The sequence below is a fragment of the Acyrthosiphon pisum genome, chromosome A3, assembly GCF_005508785.2.
Source record: "Acyrthosiphon pisum isolate AL4f chromosome A3, pea_aphid_22Mar2018_4r6ur, whole genome shotgun sequence".
NCBI lineage: Eukaryota > Metazoa > Arthropoda > Insecta > Hemiptera > Aphididae > Acyrthosiphon > Acyrthosiphon pisum.
In genome coordinates, this window is record NC_042496.1 from 35636337 (window position 1) to 35654489 (window position 18153).

Genomic DNA, 18153 nt, shown 5'->3' on the forward strand with positions numbered 1-18153 from the left:
AACATTTTGGAAATTTAATTTCCCATAGGGACTGCTGGTTAGGTCAACTATCATAACATTACTGTTAGTCGAGTTCAGTCATCGCAAGCGAGTAATTTATTATAATGTTATAACAGACTGCGCCGGTCGCGGGAAGATATTTTGGGATTATCGCGTTAATAATAATATTACGTGTGTAAGTCATCGTCGTCGTCGTCGTCGTCTTCGTGGCATATAAAACTGGTCGTCGTCGGAATAGGTAACGTTTTTTTCTTCTGTCTTGTGCGGTTGTGCTCCGTCCTGGTATAATATATTATGAGATACACTCGCAGTCTACAACAGTTGTTGTGTGTGCGGTGATTTTTTATTCATTTTTTTTTTCTCCTTTTCAGGTCATTCGAGAACGCGCATTGTGTACGCCGCGGAGTTTCTTTTCTCTCCCACTCTCGACGGCCCGTCGCGTTCTTTCATTATATTATTATTATAAAGCATTGCGGTTAACTGCGCGCGGCGGCAATACGACGACGATGTTCGCAACAGAAACTGTAAATACGACTTTTCGCGCGCTCTCTCCCACCACCCTATATTTCACTCCCCCCCTCTTTCTATCTCTCTCTCACGCACACACTCTCTCATGCCCACTAAAATTCGGTTTAGTACCTGACGAAGACGACGCAATACCATTTCAATGGACGTACCTAATGATATTATTATCACTGATTATTATTAATACGGTTGACAAAACCTAGTTAATTATATAATAATTGTTAAACTCGACAAGTACCTCTTTGGTTTTATTGATTAATTTTCATAATAGTAGTGCGCGTCGTCACTGAAGTTTCAACATTCTCAAGTGCCAGTGCTTTTACCGGATTCTTTATATTATATCCTGCAAACGAGTAGCTGTTCTCCATCCCCTATATGGCCATATTAATATATTATACTATTACACCCCTATAGGATCTTACAGGTCTTCGAGCTCAGTCATCCAGTACCTATAGTCATGTTTTTACGGGCATCCATTTTGATTTATTATTTCGGTCATTTCGACTAAAAAATAATGTCACTATCTAGTCACAAATCGCATTTACTTCCTCCCACCGACCAATCGTGTTGTCCGCGGATTACCGGGCGAATAGTACTTTTGTATAAGTTCGCCAGGTTATGTATATGCAGCATAATATACCTACCTACAGAATAATATCATGTTATATTATATAACATAATATCATGGCATCAGCAGCGCTGAAAATCAGCAAGGATTGTGTGGAGAGAGCAAACTATAACGCATTTTTTACAGAAATATTATGTCGTTTTTGCGGGTATCATATCGTATCACACTGTATGAATGATTTACGCAATTGCCTATGTTTAGAATTATTACATATTTTTGACTATATTATAATGTAAAGCATATCTTCCTAGATAAAATTAATATGTTTGTAAGACTTTTGCTTTTATATTTTATAGTTTTAAATTGTATTCATTATATAGGTACGTGATCGGAGGTCACGCCTTAGTGGGGGTAGGAACTAGCCACTAGGAAGCCATGACACTCCCAAATAATTCAAAGATCTTCATTAGAAAAATGTCAAATCTACATACATATTATATAAAATTATAGACATTAATATATTGTGTTGAGCTTCGTTAAGGAAATAAAACGTATACCTACCCTGATCACCACGATGACATCGGTTCATAAAATATATTGCTGTCATTCGTTACGTCACGAAAATAATTTTATATAATAATTATTATTTTGCTACACATACACATATATGTATAGCTAGCTAGGTAGCTAGGAATGTTTAATATAATATTACGTATATATGGTACCCCGAAGAGGCCTCCTAATGACACTGGCTAAAATAATAATAATAATATATATAAATTATTATGGTGCTGCTGCAGCAGCGGTGGTGGTAAGGTTCCCATTTATTACAATATATACATATCTAATATACGCACAGCAGTACTGATATACCTTGAGAAAATAACGCGTATCGTCCTTACGATATTATTTTTTGTCACATCCAAATTATCATTACACACAGTCGCACAGAACAATACATAATAATTATCAGGGCTCGTAAGTTCATGTTTTCTTACTACACAGAAATGCACGATGATTGATGATAAGTGAGGTACATAACAATAGTAATACAAATATAATATATATATTAAATATTAATGTATATTTTTGCATTCCTCATATTTTGGGTGCCTTGGCATATTCGGTTTATAGTGGATTTTTTGTATAATTATATTATTATTCCATATACATTTAATTTAAACGTTCGTTTAGGTTCATTTTTATTCTTGTACGACTGAATATGTTCTCGATGGGTCTTATTAGTATGAGACAATACCTACAACGGAAACAATGTTATCAATCATAAGAAATAAATCAAAACTTTTGAAAAATGAATGGATAATTCTTGTTATTTCCATATTTGCTTTTGATTTTTTTACTGCGCATATTTCAACAATCGCGTTCAGTAATTATTTTTGCATAATTTTTAGTGCATATACAAGTTCATGCTCGCATTTATGCATTTTCTAGTGCATGAACTCTCGAGACCTGATAATGATATATTGTAATCCGAATACTCACGCTATATTGTTACGGTTTTTTACATCTGCTTTCGTTCAATCTTATATAATATAATAAATACAGACGTATGTACGACACAACATACTGCCTAAAACCTCTGATCCGTGCACGTAATATAGGTATAACGCAATGCATTAAGCGCAGACGTGTGACGTGATTGTGCGTTGATGTTATAAAATATAATATTTGGGAATGTTCGGTGACTATAATATGTACAAAATAAAAGCGTTATCGGAAACGTCTTGTTTACACAATAATATCATATTATCATTGAGCGGACGCCACACCTGCATCATGTGTTGTTTCTTCCTTGCTAACGTACAAGATGGCAAATTTCACGTTCACAGTAATCAATTTTACTCTGTTGTTTTTAAAACTAGTGTGAATTGACCTGTATTGTATAAAAAAATAAAGGTATGATCTATCTATGCGGCATCATCTCGGAGGGTTCTATTGATACTTACATAAATTTCAAAGCAAGTATTAGAGCATATTAGAGGTATTAGAGCATTTCAAAACTCAAAAATTTTTTGTGCGTTTTAAAACGATCACGACAAGCTTCATAGTTAAAATATTAATAATCGCTCTAATTTTAAAAATGGATTATTGTTAGCATGCAATTTGCCATTGTGTACTTTTTACCTATATACGTGCGTTATAGACGGAGACAACTCACGCAGGTGTTGCGTCTTCTTCTGTACGCGTTAACTTGTAGATAACAATATTGTTGTACCAACAATAAAGACCGTTTTCCATTCTTCACGAAATCGTCTCCCATGTTATTATAATAATATTATATATATTTTATACGATAATGTTATGATAAAGGTCGTTTAACCTATTTAACGACGCACGCTAATATTAACTGTACTCGCGTGCAGTAGTACGTTATTAATAACGATGACGAGTCACGAGTACCCTGCTATAGTATACCCAACCATCCTAACAGTCCTAACCTATACTTACGTCCTTATATACTTCTGGAGTAGGTATTTGACGACTTAAGCGAGCCGTTGTCAAGTGAGACGACTATACAGGGAAAAACTCGATAGACGACCGCACCGAAGTATAATATTATTGTCCTTACTATGTAGAACCGTTTGAAGGTCGCCGAGATATCCGAAAAATAAACAAACAAATCCTTGGTCGCAGTTGTACGAGTATCCCTGCAGCAATTACGTCCGTCCTCTGCAGCTGCAGCTCTGGTGCTCCATCAGTACTATACGAATCTTACAAAACAGACCTATCGCGAATGTCGAAAAATGTATTCCTTGCAGAGAAACGGCCTAACTATCGTGAGTTGTGCAAAGCGGCACAAGAAGTGCAATTTGACACAAATTCGAGTGGTTTGCGCCGTCGACGTCTATAAACAGCAAAAGCGCGGTTTCAGTCATCTTAGCGAACGATAATTTATTATTGTTATGCATATGTTTAATATTTTATAATAATATTATTGTTATTATTATTATATTATATTTTGCACGTGCGTTATGCTACACACAAGAGATCTAGGAGCACAGTGACTTTGATGGAGAAGGGGTGGTCCATTTGATTGTCAAGCGGATGTCAGGACGAAAGTGACAAAAATACCGATATATTAGTCTTTTAACGGGGTGAAATTGTGCAGGGGAGGTATTGTGTCACAATTTTTGTCAGCAAAATTTTTCTTCGTATATACACTTGCCTATAATACACGGAAATACTGTACATCGAGGAAAACCAAAAAAACACAAATATGTTTATAATTATGTTGTATCGCGTTATCAATTATCATATTATATACTATGATATAATAATTAGTCATAATTAGTAATTATCCATTGTTAATATTCGTTAATTAACGACAAGCCTATACGCACAATCATTATAATATGCCCTAACAAATCGTTGATTTTCTTTGGGCTGCAATCGTTTGGGCAAAGGTAATAATTTTTACCAAACAATTAATAGTAGGTATGTTCGGGCGAGTGAAAATAGTTTTACCCAGTCGAAAATCTGCCAACTTTAATACAAACGTTTTTAAAAATAGGGTTCATTATTAATTATTTCTATTATGCATAATATTGTATATGATTTTTTTTCAGTAATTGCAACATTTTTACTATTGTTGAATCTATATTAGAATATTACTAGGTAGGTAGCTATACCATCTTTTTAAAGTTAAGAGTTCATAATTAATTATTTACTATATGTATTTTGAATGTGAATTTATTTTATCAATTGACAAAGTATACAATATATAAATTAATTAGCCTATAAATATACTTATACTTATTCGCCAAAACAGTAAATTATGTGGAATAACACTAACACAATCGGTAAATAACCTATTCACTCAAACTTAGCACATTTTACATCATATACGTGTCATACCTACTCATTGAAATATTTATTATTGACTCATTAGGTCAAAATAAAACACATATCATTGTAAAACTAATACATTCATCGCTCTGTTTAGAATCTAAAAGAATTTAATTACACGCCAAGTATTTGTATTAATTGTAATTAAATAATTTTTCTTAAAATGTTTAATTATATTATAAAAAAATAGTTCGCCTCGAGCAAATGACTAACCAATGAACAAGAGCTATATAATAATATTATATGGATTAGTTGGACTGCCAAAGGTTATGATTTTAAATTGTATACATATTGTAACTAAGTAATAATAAATTTGTTTTTTGATAACAATAAATATTTTTTTCTAACAAGATTTTCCCCCCAGATTTCAAGATCTGAAATACTAGTGACTGTGGAAATTTAAAAAAAAAACTAACATAATTATCCATACTATAATATAATATATAATACCTATTAGTTGTTAACCTTAATAAGCAGCTACAGACTTTTTTTTTTAATTTCCAGTAAATTCATTAATGAGAAATCTTGGATCAAATTTTTGAAATTAAGATAAACAATTTAAAACTAATTGAATTTTATACTACAAATTAATTTACGAATTTTCGTAACTTGGATGAATTTAGTAATAAACTGACATTTGAATGCCTATAAAAAACATAGTGACCCAATGGATTTTTGATATTTTTTAATTTGCTATAAGAAAACTTAAAAGGAAATAACATTCATTAAACATTCAAGTATCTTATTCGCAAACAAACATTTTAATCTAGTAAGGTGAGCAGGTATAGTTATCCGCTATGGTGTAAAATAGGCGTTTAGTTTAACTCGTCATTACGAGTAAGTCGTTGTAATAGATGATTTTAATTAGAAGTCAATGATAAATCACTGTATACGAAAAACGATTCTAAGCGGAGATCGTCTGGCGTCTTTCAACCTGTAAGTATTAATATTACTAAGTATATTTGATTATACATTTATTGCAATTTTGTTATAGTAATACGGTAAAGTTGAATTTCTTTTCGCTAAAACACAGTATTTACAATATATTTTAATCCTATAATAGTATATACTTATTTCTGTTATATACATTCGCATGTATTATTGTTCTTAACCTGTAAGTCAATAACCACTTACCGTAGAATGGTGTGAATGAATTTGTGTTACATAAATGGGCAATAGCTTGAAATTAAACTAAATATTTTAAAAATGTCAAAGTGCTCAGTATATAATATAATAATGCACATAAAAGTTTTTAGTCTTTATGAATAGTGTTTTTGAATTACAACAAAATAATTAAAATCGTTATTCTTTGATTAAATATCAAAACTCTTCAAAATATCTATAAAAACAAATATTTTGATTTTGTTTTTGAGTAATCATTGAGTAAAATCACCGATTACACAAATCATAGAGAATAATATTTTTGAGTGTAATGCCATGTGTCTAAATTTTATCTCAAAACAATTTAAAATACAATTTTTTAACAATAAAGTCGTATGCCAAACTCTTAAAAATATTATCATCTATAATTTTTTTTTTTTTAAAGAGGTGATTTTACCTTGAGATTACTCAAAAATCATAAAAAAGAAAAACTATTTTACGGAATGCGTTTTATCTATGTTGTGTTTTTGTTGATTTGTGTTATTTACCTATATTGACTTACGTCATCAAACTCGTCAAAATCTAAATCGAATAATGCCTGGGCTACAAACAAAAACGGTATTCTCCTGCAGTATAATACCGCAAGCGGAATTTATCGATTTGTTGTTTGCGCCGACATAGCTGCCGGGCAATAGGCTGCAGGTATAAGCAGTATTATACCAGTTGTATACCTGTACAGTTGCAAGCCCGCAGTTATATTGGAGTCGCACGAAGAAGGTAGAGACGATACGCGGGAAATTATTTTACTCGCAGGGCAACCACAGCGAACGCAACGCAAAAATAATTAATAACGACACGACATTATTATAATATATAGACGGACGAAGGCGTGTGATAAACACAACGTATAAAGCTATGCGTAATGCACATACCAATACCTCTTGGAACCTGCGATACTATAACGCGTACGATGAATATGATGTTGCGACACACCTTTTTTTAGAAAGTTGTGAACCCCTGACGACGGATATACGTGCGTATATATATTTATGTTTATATTGCAATACAGGTACCCTAACACGTGTGTGCAAAACGCCTTCGAACAGATTTGTTTTTTTTTTGCGAGGCGAGTGACGATTCCTATAATATATGCGCACAACGTCTCGTCCAGAACGCTATTAACACTGTCCATAGCCTTTTTACACGCGACCGCCGGAAAAACTGACAGTCTGCAGGCGTCAAAAATGTTGCCATTAGTGGATATTATTATACATTACCTATGATGTATTATAGTTGAAATAATCATCGTTGAATACAGCGGTACCTACTATATTGGCTTTAATAAAACATGAAACACGAAATGATTATTATTATTCGTAACCATAATATAACATTATCTCTATACACAGGAACGTGGAATACAGGAACCGCGAGAAATAACGAACAACTCGAATGTTTATGTTTGTAATAAATCGTATTATAATATGATTGAATTAAAAGCTAAGTAATAACTCAAGTAATCAATGTATACCCAAACAATATAAATCATTTAATAAAAGAAAACAAAAGAGAAAAAATAATAATGTACAAAGATGATAAAAGCGCAAAGGTACGCCGTGGGTTTATATAAATATATATTATATAATAATAATATTTTTTATTGAATATAATTTATAATATGCGTAGTCCTTATAGTATATTTATACAAATATGATATTATATTGTGTTATTTTTTGGATACAATAAAATGGACTGTTTCATAATATTTCTATATAGGATTCGTGTCAAAATCCGCCCGGTCATATAAATAGAGCTACATTTAAATAAACATTTTTTTACCATAGTAAGATTATATACCTGCTAGAGCTAAACCCCTACATAATATTACAATAATGATAAATACTAAAATCTAGACTACATATTGATAGGATCACAGTCATAACGAAAAAAAAAAATAATGATATAATAATAATAATAATAATAAATAATAATAACAATTAGGACTTAAACCTAAACTGTACAGTGATGGGGGGAGGGGGGGAGGTGAGAAAAACCGCACTTTTCCACGAAACGGAACCTAAGAGTCCCGAGAGATGTCGAATCTATTTGGAATGTGTGTGTCTACATAACGAATTCTCTCTCTCTCTCTTTCTCTCATTCTACATATTATATTTATACTTTTATAATATCTATTTATTATGCATTCGTATAATATATATTATAAGCTTATGTTCGACAAACGGTATTCCTCGGTACGGTACTCGTCACTGGCTGCTGCGGCGTGGATGGGCGACGTTTTGTTTATTCATTTTCTGTTTAGTATAATATTATATTGTGTGTTGTTTTCGAAAAAAATATAATAATATACAATATATATCTCTATAATATTATTATCAATTTATTGTTTTGTTTAACAGCTAACGGCCCTCGTGTCTGACGAACTCGACAGCTTGTCTTGTGTCCGAGAAGAAGGGGACATTGTCTGAAAACACAATATCAAACAAAAAAATAAATACACATAATTTCGCAACAAAAAATCGTAATAATTGTGTATGGGTCGGGCGGGGGGGGCATAGTGGATAACGATTAAAAATCTACTCGAGTGACGGAATGGTGAAATTCCCAAAGAGAGAAAGTGCGGGCAAGCGGTACCCCGATACCTAACCTGACCGATGTAATATTATAGTGGTCACCCAAATAATCGTGGTGCTATAGGTATAAAATTTTAATTATTTGTTTTTGAGCGTTTTATGGAGACCGCGACGTCACTGGAAACCGAGTCGCGAGAGGAGTGGAGGGAACGTTTTTTTTTTTTTTTTTTATTGCATTCGAATAATATGACCTCAACAACAACTCACCGATTCGGAGGACGATTGCGGCTGTGCGGCCACGGCGACGGCTGCGGCGGCGGCGGCCAGCGCGTTTGGCGTCGATATGATGCCCAGTGGCTGCCGGACAGCGGCCACCGAGGACGAAAGCATGACGGCCGCGGCGGCCGAGTGCACGGCGTCCGCGTTCACCGACCTGTGGTTCTCCAGCATATCCTCCAGGTCACATATGTAATCGATCACGTGGTGGATCACCTCCAGCCGGGATATCCGCTTGTCCTTGGGTATGAGCGGTACCAGATCCTTGAGCTTGGACAAATACTTTTGGATCTTCTCGTCTTCCAGGTCACCGCGTTTGCGTTGCACACGGCCGCCGGCCACCGTGGGTACGGTCGAGCCTCCGTTGTTGTTGCTGTTATTGCTGCTGCTGTTGTTGTTATTGCGGCACATAGGTATGGATTTCATGGTCGCTGTCGTCGAATTCAAGCGAAACGAAACGAAACGAACCGAACTCGTGTAGACGGTGAAAAACTGTAGAACGCGACGATAAAAACACACACGAGAGCACTGTGCGCTAAACGACGACGATTTGATATTTTTTTTAAGATTGTTATGAGTGAAAATACAGTCGATCGATTCTTCGCTTTTAGACGATAATAATAAAATAAATATTATTATTACGATTACAGTCACAAACGTGGTCTGAAAGCGGAGAACGGTGTACTGCAACTGCGGCGGCCGGTCCGGGTCGGGTGGTATTTATAGAGCTCGGCGGTGGGTGGGGGGAACGTTGGAGGAGGCCACGCCCGTCGCGGCGGCGGCGGACGAGATTGAATGGATTTCAAAGAGACGCGCTCGGCGGCGCTCGTACGCACAACAACCGCCGCCGCCTATACAAAAACGACGACGACGCGCACACCTGACACCTGCCTCGGCGGCGGCGGCGTCGGCGGCCACCGAAAAATACCACAGAGGATTTTTACCCCTCCCCCGCCACCCGGCCACCTACCGCCGCTCGTATACCCGGTTATCTCAAAGAGCGGACCGGACCGAACGGGCTAGTTGGCGTGGGAACACCAACTGGTATATACCGCATCCACCTATATAATATACTATTATAAACATAATATACCTGTATATATATACATATGTGTGTGTGCACGTGTACGACGAAGCTGTACTATGTGTGTGTGTAGATGAGGCTCTTCTCTATAACGTGTACGGTTTTTCTCGTATTATTATTATTATATGTATATATATATATACATTTTTTTATTTTTTTATTAGATTATTATGATCCGATTTAATACAAGACGAGGTATTGTGTGTGTGTGTGTGTGTGTGTGTGTGTGTGTGAAGTTGCCCCTCAAGTCACTTTTACTTGTGTACTGCACCGCCGCCGGTGTTATGCGAATTCGACCTTCGTCCGTGTATAATGTACATTATAATAATATAAATGTATGAGATATTATATGATTTTTTTTTGCTGGTTTATCAATTTTTAATGTAAATAATATTATACTACGTGACTTCTTAAATAGGTACCCTGGCAGTATATACAAATAATAAAATAAAGATTTTTTTAGAATTTAAAATATTTTGTTGTCAAATCGGTTTTTAATTGTTCGGTTGATATATATTATATACCTATATTACATAATCGAAATATTAGATTACATATTATTATGCAAAAAACCACCATCAGCTAACATACACAGCAACGAATACATTTTAAGTTGTTTTTGTATTAAAATATTTCAATATAATTGTGGAAAAAAATGAATAGAAAAATGATCATCCTATTTACTCAATACATTATAATAACAACACTATACGTCTATACAGATTAGATTAATGATCTATGAGGTATAAACTATGTTTGTGCATTAAAATAATTGATAATTGGTTTAATGTTGTTTTATAATATGGTTTAATTTTCAAAACATTAAATTTAAGAAGGGACATCAATAACTTAATATAAATAATACACTTCTACATATCATTTGTTTTCGTATCTTGGAAGTTATTATTCTAACATTTTTTTTTTATCAATTTTTTGATCGAAGTGTCGATGAGCATGTTACGGCGCAGACACTGCAGTACTCAGACTTCAGAGTGTAGTTTGTATAAAACAATTGATGTAAATATTTTTAATGCTCTTTTAATTATGACATTAAAAGTTAAATTTGTCAACAAATTAAAAAAAAAACATATTGATAATCGGTATCGCCTAGTAATTAGTTCCCACTTAGGCATAGTTTTGATATAATTATCTACGTCTAAAACGTCAGAACAAAACACGACACAAATTATAAAAATATGTATGTTTTAAAATCCCAGCCCTAATAATATTTAATGGATTGGACATAGGTATACTAGAATACTATAGATAATAATTATATATATATGTATAAATTCCTGTGTGTTTTTCACCACATTTACATGTCATACTATTATTATTTTTTTATTTGTGCATTACGTATTATTGTATGTATAAATTATCTTTTATTGCATTGTTTATAAATTATAATTATAATTCATAATAATAATCATTATTTAACTTTGAAAGTTTTCATAATTATCATTTGTTATAAGTTATAACCATGTCATAATAGTATCATACTCCATGGCACCATGTCTTCATATATTATTAAGTTTATTATCGTATATTATATTATATTACATGTAGGTCATTTTCTAGAAAATATTCAAGGGTTCACTAAACAAAATATTATACAAGGAAACTCTGTCTCGCTTTTTCATAAAATATACAACCTAAGTATTTTCTCCGAAAACATCAGATCCAATTGAAACGTTAATGCAAACATTATATTTTACTTCGAATTGCTAACCTTTTGTTTCGTTGTGAAATACTAGGTATATACGTCCTATATTTTACATTATGTGTCGTTATAATGTAATAATGCTTACGAGCATTACATGTAGACTCCTATAACATAATAATATAATATACATTTTCCTTGAGGTGTATAGATGTATAATATATTATACAGTAATTATTTGCATGCGAGTTTCATTATAACATTATACTCGGAAGCGATAAAACAATAACAAATTTCAACGTACAATATTCATGAATGGCCATGAGAGAATAGAACTAAACTACTATAATTAATAATTATACTTAAGAGGACGCTACACGGACATATTTTGTTTTCTCTCTCTGGCCTACGCGCAACGTACCAAATTTAAGTTCAACAAAACCAACCCTATGTATAGTTAGACAATTACAACTATTACAAAAACTTTAAGTAAAGAGCATTACCCGTGTCATTACGTTGGTCAGTTTATGATATTTTAATTTTTTTGTAAGTTATGAGCGTGTAAATTATTACAGTTAAAAAATGCTAATAAAATATCGTATATACAATTTGAAATATCGTAAAAAGATCAACGTAGCGTCACAGGCTATGTTCTTAATTTAAAGTTTGATAATAGGTAAATTCGTTTTAATATTAAAAGTAACAAGTCACACTAGGTTGTGCTAAACGTATAAATGAACTATGTTGCATGTGGTTCAGAGAGAGAAAACAAATGATGCTTAACTAAATTGTATTAAACCTATATTATAGCATCATTGTTACGTACACAATTAATAGGCACAACGGCTCATGATATCTTAAACATTATTACCGTCCGTAATATTGGTCGGAGGATTCCAAATTTTTTTGGAAACAATAGACATATTATGTAGAAGCTGCAGCTGGTGTCTCAAACGCGTTCAACTCGTTGGATTGCTGTGGACGATATGGTTTAGATTTAAGTACTTATAGGTACCTAGATACCTATGTGCTGCAGTTTTTATAACATAACATTTCCATGTAGAATTTACCCTTAATATAAATACGATTCATGAAAATCAGATAATATATTCATTGCATAGTAATATTCTTCGTCAAATCGTTATAACTTGTAATATTATAATACACGATAGGTGCATATTTACACCAAACGCCTGTCATCATGTACACTTTTACTAGTTGCATTTGTCGTGTATTGTGTATATACTCAACACACAACAGTCAATACTATTGAATGTTAATCTCTACCGAGTTGTGAAATAATAATTGTTCTGCAGCGAACAAGTATATAATATTGAGTTTATTGTAAGGCGCTTTTTTTGTTGCCATTTATATATATTATACGTATACTTAGCTAAACAACGTCGATAGTAAGTTATTCGTTACTGTAATGATATAATATTATTTGTACTATGCGGTTTGTTGAACTTGTACCTATAGGTTATATATATGCGTATAATATTTATATTATCGATGGCTTATCGTCATAATATAATATCTTACCACAGTTAATATCGTTTATAAAATAGTATAGACTATAGTTAATCTTAATGTATGAATACCTGTAACATAGTCGGTAGTGGCAGGATACAAATATATAATATAATATTGTGTGTTATTTCTGAGTGCGTTTCTTGCGAATAGTGTAGCACCGTAAAGTACGAAAAATATTTTAATCTCAAACTTTATAATATGTCTTCAAAAATATTAGAATTTTAAGCGTTTTTTTTTTATGAATTATATTATACCATTATTTGAAATAAAATAAAAAATCAGAGTTCGATGTAGCCAGTAGGAAGTCTTCTTCTTTCAGATAAAAAAAAATAGTTGTCAAAATCCGAAAATTTTACATGGCCTGAGAATTATCACCGTGAAATCATTTTTTCGATATGATACTCCTCCCTCTATAAATAGGTATCGCCGTATCGGGTAGTAGATTAGTGAAAAAATATTATAATTAAGGTAGCAACTAAAATATAAAAATTCAATTTTTTAAATTGTATGGAATTGCGGAAAATTTGAAAAACTGACATTGGCCCCTTAATGAACAAAAATGTAGAATTTTCGATTATAATACATTCTATAGATCATTGATGGATTTAAATATTTTTAAATACATAAAATATTAATATTGGTGAAAATTGTGATCCTTTTTTATATCTATGGTGCATATAAGTACCTATGTAATACTATATTCAATAGGTACCCATATAGTTAGATCCCTCCCACCACTCCAATGAATAGTTGAAATACACCGTTTCTAATTTGGATTAAATATGCACGCGAACATAATTTCAACAATTCTCCCCTTCTGCAATGCAGCTTCAGGGTAGACATACATAAATTTTAATATGTTATATTTATATTTTATAGTATCAGTTTCAGCAATTATTGCAGCTATAGTATTAGTGTGTGTATGCTGTATACATATAATATTGTACCTAACTGCGAGACGCGTTAGATATTATGTGATGTTGTAATAATATATGTGCGGCGCACCCGTCGCCGTCTTCGGAAATTTACGGTGTCCAAATAATGACGACGGAGACACGTGTTTTTTCCTCTTTACATAATAATATAATATATTTTTATCTCATGGAATATGCTTGCAGAGCAGCAGAGGATGAAGAAAAAACACATTTTGACGATCGCTGCAGCGTTGCACACGTGACATGGCAAAATGATTTTTGTACATATCACGTTTTCGAAATCCCTTACAAGGGAAAACGACAGAAATAACGAGTAGACCAGAAAAAAACTACATTTTTTTGCTCAATTATAACCGATATTCGATCCGACGGTTTCTAAATTAGTACCTACGTTTACCTACCTATAATGCATAATATTATGCATGTACATTGTGTGCTGCAGGATTCTGTTAATTAAACGACGGACAACATTATTAGTGGTACCTACCACATACCTGCCTGTATTGTATAAATTGTTATTATTATAGGATTCCCGATCGCCTTCGACGACAATAATTATTATAATTACTATATTATAACGATATGAATTGATTTTCGGAAGCAGCTGCGTAGCAACGTGCTAATTTAATTATTTTGATCTCAGTACCTAATCATTGCGTGTTTCAGACGGTGGTTTTCTGTACTTATATTATATCTTTATCATAGAATTCGCTGAATAAATGTATTATTTATCGATGCTTGACCAAAAGGAATATAATATTATTATGCTGTACGTCTGTACGTCATCTGTATATGCGCCACAATCACAGTGCACGTGCAGCAGCGTTATTGTGCTACAGTTAAATAAAACGGTAAAATGTTTATATATGAAACACTACTTCCGACACATCTGTACAACAAAATTGAACGACGACCAGAAAAAAAATAAAGGATAAACCCCAATAAATTTGTATTCGTCTCGAATCCATATGTTTTGATACGCTGCACAGTCGATTTCTATAATATTATAGATAAAAACATCAAATAAATAAATCAAACATATGACTTCTCTTCGTTATCCCCGTACCATACAACATAATAATATATCAGCGACAGTTAGGTTCGTCTGTTATATGATTATATAAATATATAAGACAGTATTTATATAACATTCTTTCTTTTATAAAAAGGACTATATTATAAGCAGACTTGAGAGTTGGGACAGTTGGGTAAAATTCGTTGAAGAAGTATTTTGAATAAATTATAGATTATTCGATATAAAATGTATTTTTAAAATCAATATTTATTTACAATATTGCCTCATAGGAAATAGATCATTTTTTAGTGTAGTAACTGTGAATGGGTAAAATTGCCCCTATAGAATATCCCTGCGATAATATTGTGGTAAAATATATAAACGCTTCCTGCTGCAGATCGTTTTAATAGTCTCAAGTGTGAATTATATACGTGTATTTACAATCGCCCCATTATTCATGATTGTAAATAATAAATAATATTACTCATTCTGCATTATAATGGGCCTTATACTAATATAACTATGCTTACGATATTAAGTCATCATCCAATTAAAAAATATTTCAACTGTATACAAATTATTGCAGAAAAACTTGGAATACCTACTATTTTCGGAATTCAACATAATATATACTCCCGCAAGTCTACCAAGACTATCATACAGAGATCAGAAAGTGTTCAATCGGCAATGGTATCCGTCGTTGGAGCTGGGGACTATGTACGGCGGGAAAATGTAAAATCCTAGTTTCGACCCGACCATAAACTCGACAAAATAACATTACAGTAGCCGTTTGGGGTAGTTCTATGTAGGTGATGTACTTACCTATACCATCTGTCTGCAGCGATCGGCAGATAGATTTTAGCGGGTTCACGTGAACCGTACAATCGCTCGAGTATATACTACGCACTATAAATTATATGCATGGGTCAAATTATTGCAGAAAAAACTTCGAATACCTACCGTTTTTGGAATACAACCCCCAAGTCTACCAAGAGTATCATACAGAGGACAGAAAGTGTTCAATCGGCAATAACGGGAATGATGGTATACGCCGTTGCAGCTGGGGACAATGTATATGGCGCCGGGAAAATGTAAAATCCTAGTTTCGACGCGACCATAAACTCGACAAAATATTATTACAGTAGCCGGTTGGGGTAGTATATAGGTGATGTACTTACCTATACAAGCTGTCTGCAGATATATTTTAGTGGGTTCGCGTGAACCGTAATCGCGGGGCTCCGTCTATACTACGCACTATATATTATACATAGAGAAGCTATATATGGGTTACCCCCCGCGTAGTCGCGTTTATTGTTTACGATAATGTGTAATGTACAAGGGTAAAAAGCTTGCGAAACGCGCGACACACACACCGCGAGACCGGACCCGGAGGCGCGCACCTTGCCCTTGCTACGTACGTACAGTGTGCGCCCCTCCACCGGCGCAGCTGCAGCGGCCGCGCCGTGGGAAACGCGACCCCCGAAAGACAAAAAAACCAACAAAACCACCGCTGCACCGGTGTGACGTTCGAACCGCCACCGTAATAAATGCGCATAGTATACACACACACACACACACACACACATATACAGCTATAGTATGCACACGTTAAACTATAAATGTAGAGAGTTCCTGCCGCCGATGCAGCTGCACTGCACGCGCGCGGGACCTTTGCGACGACTAGACATAATATTATAATATAGCTGCACATCTCCCCTACCCCACACAACAACACTGTTTACGCGCGCACCTCTCCTTTATATAATATATGTGTGTGTAATGTTATGAAATATGAATAATATGTATATTATTGCGTGTCGTGCATAGTACATCTGCAGCATTTCCCCGCGAGTCCGGTCGATCAGCTGCGCTGCGATTTCTGGTGTGCGCTTCCCGGGAAAACGCACTGCTATATATAGGTAATATGTCGATGCCGAGTTTCACGCGTACGGCCCCTGCACCGGGCCTCATGTCGCGACCGTTAAAAAATCTCGAATATAATATATTATTATTATTATATACTCGGGCGACCATCGCGTCGTTTAGCTGCAGCAGCATATGCGCAGCTGTGTATAGGTTATATTCGCGTGTATTATATTTATACGATGATGATGTATAGCGTAGTGCTTTACTGCAGCAGTGGTACTGCTGCAGATTACGCTACTCGTATTATATTATATGGGATGAGGCGAGCTTTTTAAAATTAAACTATATTTGCAGTCAGAGACCCGCAACGGCCATACTTGCCGAGGTTTTATAACTGCAGTGGTTTTTGGTCTCTCATTTTATTCTATATAGATAGATATCAAATATAGATAATATAATATAATATTGTATTTTTTTGATTTGTATTTTTAATTAATATATATTTGTAAACAAATTTTTATAACGTATTTTTCTTATAATTGTTTCTCCAAGAACGATTTGAAATGTTCACAGAACCGATTATGTGGTTTTTAAGTAAGTACCTAAATAAGCTACAATAACATACATACATTAAACTCTCATATTTGTTTTAAGATATAATTTCTTTATTCGAATAAACGCGACGATTTGATGAATGCTCTTATCTCATCTGCCCGCGAGTAAATAGAAATTATTAATATACAAAAAACCAATAATTTCTCCTAGTGCTAATATAATCTGTAAGCTGTAACCAATCGCAACAGCTTATAAAAAAAGTTTCCATCATAAATCTCAAAATCCTTGTTTGAGCACCTCTCCGGGTTGGACCAATAATTGTAAATCTAAATTTACCACTCAAATACACACGAACAATATCATCAAAATCGATCAAGCCGTTTAGGAGAAGTTCAGTAATGTACAGACGTACAGAAGAATTATTATATATTACAAAGATAAGTTTTTATGAAAATAAACTATGCACAGAAGCACAAAAACCTGCGCTTTTATAAACTACATACATATAATAAGTACATATAATATAATAATATATAACACCACCGACACCACGCGTCCGACTGTCGTTAAATAATCA

The 18153-nt window shown here is 33.7% G+C and overlaps 1 protein-coding gene across 1 annotated transcript; it reads right to left on the minus strand.

Moving 5' to 3' along the window:
- Positions 1–7516: 7516 nt before the first annotated feature.
- Positions 7517–9640, minus strand: LOC100161296 (DNA-binding protein inhibitor ID-1). Its single transcript, XM_001947078.5, has 2 exons — positions 8920–9640; positions 7517–8543 (listed from the first exon to the last, which is right to left on the minus strand). Exons 1-2 carry the CDS (start codon positions 9352–9354, stop codon positions 8472–8474), a joined length of 507 nt encoding a protein of 168 aa, XP_001947113.1. The 5' UTR covers positions 9355–9640; the 3' UTR covers positions 7517–8471.
- Between the last annotated feature and the right edge of the window lie 8513 nt (positions 9641–18153).